The sequence below is a fragment of the Megalopta genalis genome, chromosome 15, assembly GCF_051020955.1.
Source record: "Megalopta genalis isolate 19385.01 chromosome 15, iyMegGena1_principal, whole genome shotgun sequence".
NCBI lineage: Eukaryota > Metazoa > Arthropoda > Insecta > Hymenoptera > Halictidae > Megalopta > Megalopta genalis.
The window spans coordinates 8,712,512-8,719,198 of record NC_135027.1 but is presented as its reverse complement, the minus strand read 5'-3'; the positions used below and the strand labels follow the sequence as shown (position 1 = coordinate 8,719,198).

The following is a 6,687-nucleotide window of genomic DNA, read 5'->3' as shown; positions in this document are numbered from 1 at the left end:
GCTTCAAATACTTGCGATATAAATGACTTTGCTTCAACTGGAAGGGAAAAAACGAGTTAGATTCGAATCCATGCGAAACACATCATTTAGCTTCAAATCAATGCGGAGTAGATGGTTCAGCATCAAATCCATGAGGAACAAATGATTTAGCTTTAAATACTTGCGATATAAATGATTTAGCTTCAACTGGAAGCGAGACAAGCGAGTTAGCTTCAAATCCATGCGAAACACATCATTTATCTTCAAAGCAAAGCGAAGTCGAAGGGTTAGCTTCAAATCAATGCGGAATAGAAGGTTTATCTACAAATGCATGCGAAACACATGATTTATCTTCAAATCAACGCGGAGTAGAAGGTGTAGCTTCAACTGCATGCGAAACATATGACTTAGCCACAAATCAATGCGTGGTATAAGATTTAACTTCAAATCAATGCGAAACATGTGATATAGCTTCAAATCCATGCGAAAGAAATGATTTGGATTCAAATACTTGCGATATAAATGATTTAGCTTTAAAATCATGCGAAACAAAAGAGTTACCTTCAAATCCATGCGAAACACATGCCTTAGCCTTAAATCAATTCGAGGTAGAAGGTTTAGCTTCAAATCCATGCGAAACAAATAATGTAGCTCCAAATACTTGCGACTTAAATGATGTAGCTTCAAATCAATGCGGAGAAGAAGGTTTAGCTTCAAATCCATGCGAAACAAATGATTTAGCTTTAAATACTTGCGATATAAATGATTTAGCTTTAAAATCATGCGAAACAAAAGAGTTACCTTCAAATCCATGCGAAACACATGCCTTGGCCTTAAATCAATTTGAGGTAGAAGGTTTAGCTTCAAATCCATGCGAAACATATAATGTAGCTTCAAATACTTGCGACTTAAATGATTGTTAGTGCACAGCACTAATGTCTTTATGAGCCGGACGTGCATAACCGGCTGTTTTTCGAACCCAGGTTTTTTGAGAAATCGTTTCGACCACAGCGGCGTCACAGCGTCGTCAATAATAGCGACCAATTATGACGCTATAGATTTGTGGACTGTATAAAATAAAGAACCGGATTCTGCCTGCTATTTTGTATTTAGCCCCTGACTACAGTACACCCTTGGTCAGGATGTCTTGTTGCTACGACTTCTATCGGAACTCTCGTCTCTATCTGAGAATACCCTCGCTCGCAGCAGACCACCATCCCTCGAACGCACCCACATCACTCGCCGATTGGTCCTGCCCGATTTTGGCAGTAGCCAATCAGCTGGTTCGTCTCAAAGCAGACGGCCGCAGGGTCCCGGCAAAGACAGGAAAGCTCCTCCAGGCATGACTGTCATAAAACAATGTCAGGCTGATCCTTCGGAACCTTTCCTGCTTTATAACTAGTCCCGGCCATCTGGTCGAAACGGTTTCTCAAAAAACCTGGGTTCGAAAAACAGCCGGTTATGTACGTCCGGCTCATAAAGACATTAGTGCTGTGCACTAACATACCGACCACCTTGAACGGTTACGTTCGAAATTACTAAATTGATAGTGCACCGCTCAATTTACATTTGAAGCGGGCTGGTCTAGTTTGTCGTTGTAACGAATGATTGACAATACTACTGTCCTAACTTAACTCTAGTTACACTAATACGCATGTATACATAATGGGAATAAGTATTCACAAATTTCTGAGTGATTACAAGTTCTAACGGTGTTTGTGTGTATTATCTTATTCCGGGTCATCAATGGGAAGTGGGGACAATTTTTTAATGGCCCGCTGGTAGGTCCCCTGGGCCGTCTTGACAGTCGCGACTCTCACTATTTTGTCCCGGCCTGGACAAATGTCAATGATCCGTCCTAGTTTCCAGGTTAACGGAGGTGTGTTGTCTTCCCGGATGATTACCAATGTACCCTTCTTGTGCTGGGTGTCATTCGGGATATGCCATTTGTTTCTGGTGTGCAGCGTCTGTAAATATTCATTACTCCACCGATTCCAGAAGTGTTGTTTCACTCGCTGGATGTGTTGCCATGACGAAAGTTTGTTAACGGGTGTGTTTCGCAAATCGTACTCAGGGAGTTGCATTAACGAATCACCTATTAGGAAGTGACTGGGTGATAAAGCAGTAAGATCGTTCGGATCTGAGGAGAGGGGAGTTAGGGGACGGGAATTCAATATGGCTTCTACTTCGATAATATAGGTGTTCAGTTGCTCGAATGTGAACAGCTCGTTTCCTATAGTTTTGTACAAATGTCCTTTAAAAGACTTTACGGCGGCCTCCCATAATCCACCAAAGTGTGGAGACCGAGGCGGAGAGAAGTGCCAATTAATTCCCTGGTCCGATAAAAAAACGATTAATTTTACTATTGTGCTCGTTGGAGCTGAGAAATCTTTGAACTTCTGTAATTTCGTTTTTGGCGCCGACGAAATTAGTGCCGTTGTCGGAGTAAATGTTCGTGGCCTTTCCTCTTCTGGCAAAGAATCGCTTGAATGCTCCTAAGCAAGATTCAGTGGTAAGGTCCGATGTAAGTTCTAGATGAACGGCCTTGGTCACGAAGCATACAAAAATCGCTACGTACGTCTTGATTTTGCAACGATTACGAACCTTTTTTTCCTTTATAAAAAATGGACCACAATAATCCACGCCTACGTTTTGAAACGGTCGTGCCCTGGTGACTCTGTTCTTGGGTAAGTCGCCCATTATATATACTGGGACCTTTGGTTTTACTCTAAAACACCTTATACATTTGTGTATGACGATCTTTGTGGCTCTCATTCCATCTATTGGCTAATAAATTTGTCGGACCGCATTAAGAGCTGCCTGTGTGCCTGCGTGCCAGTGACGTAGGTGCTCGCTTTCAATTATCAAATTTGTAATATGGTGCCTATGGGGTAATAACAATGGGTGTTTTTGACAGTAACTTAATGGGGCATGTCTTAGCCGACCTCCTACTCGTAGAAGCTTATCCTGATCGAGGAATGGATTTAAATTTAATATTCTGCTCCCTTTGGGCATAGCTGCTTTTCGTTCCAAACAGTTTATTTCTATCGGAAATACCTCTAACTGGGCTTGTTTAATGATAACTAAATGCGCCTTGCGAATTTCTGTAGTTGATAAATTTCCCGTAAGTCTGTTTTTCGATCTACAATTGTGAATGAATCGTAGTGTGTAAGCTACAATTCTATTAAGTCGCGCAATGGAAGAGTATCGCGTTAACAGGTCATTCGTCCCTTCTCGTGCAAGGAACGTTATTGTGGGTTTTCGCTCGAGAATTTCTCTTTGCGGAATGTCCAATTGTGGCCAAAAGCATTCGTCTAGGGAGAGCCACGCAGGACCGTTTAGCCATACCTTATTATTCATAAATGTGGATGCCAATTGTCCGCGAGAAATATAATCTGCTGGATTATCACGTCCTGATACGTGCACCCAGTTACGTGGGTCCGAGTATGTTTGAATTTCGCTAACTCTATTGGCTACAAAGGTTTTCAGCAAATGTGGAGCTGTCCTAATCCACTGCAACACAATAGTTGAATCTGATCAAAACCTAATCGCGTCAAAAGTTATATTGGTCAACGCCTTCGCTACCTCCTTATTCAATCGCGTTAATAACCTAGCCGCGCAAAGCTCTAACCGCGGTAATGATAGGATTTTAAGAGGAGCTACTTTGGATTTTGCGCATAATAGAGAGACGCGTACCCTACCTGAGTGGTCTAGGGTACAAATGTATATGCAAGCGCCGTAGGCCCTTTCACTAGCATCGCAGTAGCCGTGGAGTTGTATTTCTCGTGAGGTTTCTAACATTACCCTCCGAGGGCACGAAAAATTGTCTAATTGAGCCAGTTCATTTCTGGTTTCTAACCACACCTCGGCTATATCCTGCGGAATTGGTTGATCCCAAGTGACTTTCGACTTCCAAATGTCTTGCATAATTATTTTTGCCCGTATAATCACGGGACCGAGAAGTCCAAGGGGGTCGAATAATTGCGCTATTTGAGATAAAACTATTCGCTTAGTGAGTCTAGTTTCGCTAAAGGAGTTTACCGCGTAAGTTACGGAATCACTGGATGGATTCCAAAAAACTCCCAGAGTTTTCTTTGTCTGACTGAGATCTAAGCATATCGCTTGTCGATCGTCATGGTCCTTTAAATCGCTAATCAACTTATGGTTATTTGATGCCCATTGACGTAGATGGAAGCCCCCATTTCTAGCTAAATCAATCAACTCATTGCGTAAGTTGATTGCTTCATTGAAGGTAGATGCGCCGGTGAGCAAATCATCGACATAGAAATCTTCTTTAAAGGTTCGCGACGCATTCGGAAATCTGATCTGTTCATCTTCGGCTAGTTGCTGTAGACATCGTACCGCTAAAAAGGGAGCCGAAGCGGTTCCATACGTGACCGTATTTAATTGGAACGTTTTGATTGACTCTTCCTTCGAATCGCGCCATAATATTTTTTGAAATTTCGCATCATCGGGATGCATTTTAATCTGCCTAAACATTTTTTCTATGTCTGCTGTCAGAACGAACATGTGAAAGCGAAATCGTAGTAAAATTGCCCATAAGTTATCTTGAATGGTGGGACCGACCAAAAGTGCGTCATTTAAGGATACGCCCGATGAGGATTTAGTCGAGGCATCGAAAACTACCCTGACCTTAGCTTCACAGCTGCACTCCTTTATTACCGCGTGGTGCGGTAAGTAAAACTCCTTGCCATCTCGTGCATCACTGACTTCTGTCATGTGGCCTAATGCTAGATATTCTGACAGGAATTGTTTATAATGTATAAGAAGATCAGGGTCTTTGCAGAATTTGCGTTCGAGTGAATAAAATCTCTTGAGAGCAAGACCTCGAGATTCGCCTATAAAATTCTTCCTATCGTTAAATGGCAAGCGCACGATATAGCGTCCATGTACATCGCGAACTGTATTTTCAACGAAGTGATTTTCACATGCCTGTTCTTCGCTAGATAAATTTTTGCGCTCTGCTATTTCTTCTATCTCCCAAAACTTTGTTAGCGCATTGTCTAAGGAGGATGCGTGCAGTGATCTTGAGGGTTTTCCCTTTGCTACTTGTTCTTGTTTGGTTGTAGCTCCCGTGACTATCCAACCTACTAATGTTTCTTAAATGATAATATTTTGTGCACAAAGTTTGATTCGTCCCAAACATAAAAGTGTGAAAAACAGTTGATTCCCGAGAATTGTATCTATTGGGCCCGGAATATTGAACTCAGGATCAGCTAACGTTATTTCGGTCGGAATATCAATTTCGGTACGTTTTGCCTGGCGCGAAGGTAGCATTCCAGTGATGGAAGGAAGCGTCACTAAAGTTACCGTATCATTAAATTGGGTGGTGCGTGATTTAATTACGGCATTGACCAGATATTTGACGCGGGTCTCGACATTGGCAATTCCACCTACCGAAGAATCTATTTCCCGTTTTCTCAATTGTAGCTTATCGGCCATTCTTTCGGTTATGAAATTTGTTTGTGAACCGCTGTCTAACAGCACACGACAATCGTGTTCACTCTTATCGCGAGCTACAAAGGTAACGATCGCTGTCCCTAATAATACTTCGTTACAACTATTAACGGCAAAGGATCTCGAAGTTTGTGGCGTGGATGATGGGGAGGTGGGTCTCTCAATTTCTGATTGACTATTAGTTTCCCTTTCCGCAATATGTAGAAGAGTATGATGTTTTTTACCACACTTTTTGCAGTTAGTGTATCTACAATAGGCGACTGTGTGGCCGCTCCGCAAGCAATTGATGCATAATTTTCCCCTTTTGATGATGTCTAAGCGATCTCCAGGGGTTACTTCTAAAAGTTTCGGACAGCTTGAAACAAAATGTTCTCCTTTGCAAATTTTGCACGCAATTCGCGAATTGGTGGTTACGAAAGTTTGCCCTAAATAGCGTTGTTTTTCGCGTGAACGCGTTACTATTTGGGTTTGCTGATTCGGGCGAGCAAATCTATTGTCCCGTTCGTCTCCGCGCCCATGTTTATTTATAAATTCGACTAGCTGTCCAAATTGCGGCAACTCGTGATTTTCTAACGTGCGATCCCAAGCCCTGCGGGTATTCCTATCTAACTTGTTACTGATTAGATAAACTAAAAATGTGCTCCAATGTTGCACAGGTTGTTCCAGAGCCTTCAGAGCGTTTACGTGCACTTCAGCTTGCTCGGCTAATACGCGCAGTCTGTCCGGGGAATCTACCTTAACGTCTTGTAATTCCAACAAAGACTTTAAATGTGCATACACAATTTGCCGACGTTTGTTGCAACGTTTTTGTAATAATTCCCAAGCAACTATATAATTCTCCTCTGATGCAGTCAACGAGGTGATCACCGACGCTATTTCTCCACGTAAGGCGTTTTTAAGTAAGTGGAATTTCTGTACGGCCGGTAGATCTTCGTTCTGGTGGACCAGCGAATCAAATGTATCGCGAAAGCTGTTCCATTCTAATGGGTTGCCGTCGAATGGCCTAATTTGAATTTGTGGCAGTAAAGAGCTAGCTTGTGTCACCTTTATAGTATTTGGAGATTCTGTTGAATTCCTAATTGCGAGATTGGGTCTATGCGTGTTTCTCAATGAATTTTTGCGTAAATTTATTGAATTCATAATGGTAGCGTGATGCTTCTCAAAGGCGTCTCTCTCCGCGTCATGATCTGAGGAAACATCTTCGCCTTCTATCTCAAATTGTGTCCTCAT

At 42.3% G+C, this 6,687-nt stretch overlaps 1 protein-coding gene across 1 annotated transcript; it reads right to left on the bottom strand.

Moving 5' to 3' along the window:
• Positions 1 to 2,304: 2,304 nt before the first annotated feature.
• On the bottom strand, positions 2,305 to 6,687 carry LOC143260626 (uncharacterized). Its single transcript, XM_076526651.1, has 5 exons — positions 5,253 to 6,687; positions 3,676 to 5,099; positions 3,197 to 3,492; positions 2,864 to 3,121; positions 2,305 to 2,707 (listed from the first exon to the last, which is right to left on the bottom strand). Exons 1-5 carry the CDS (start codon positions 6,685 to 6,687, stop codon positions 2,305 to 2,307), a joined length of 3,816 nt encoding a protein of 1,271 aa, XP_076382766.1.

Bases quoted from the DNA above. Each gene is read 5' to 3' on its own strand.
- LOC143260626 (XM_076526651.1), bottom strand. From the start codon at position 6,687: ATGAGGACACAATTTGAGATAGAAGGCGAAGATGTTTCCTCAGATCAT. The intron at 3,493-3,675 runs GTACGCGTCTCT...ATTGTGTTGCAG, and splicing joins CCCTAGACCACTCAGGTAGG to TGGATTAGGACAGCTCCACA. The intron at 2,708-2,863 runs GCACCATATTAC...AAGGTGTTTTAG, and splicing joins CCATTGTTATTACCCCATAG to AGTAAAACCAAAGGTCCCAG.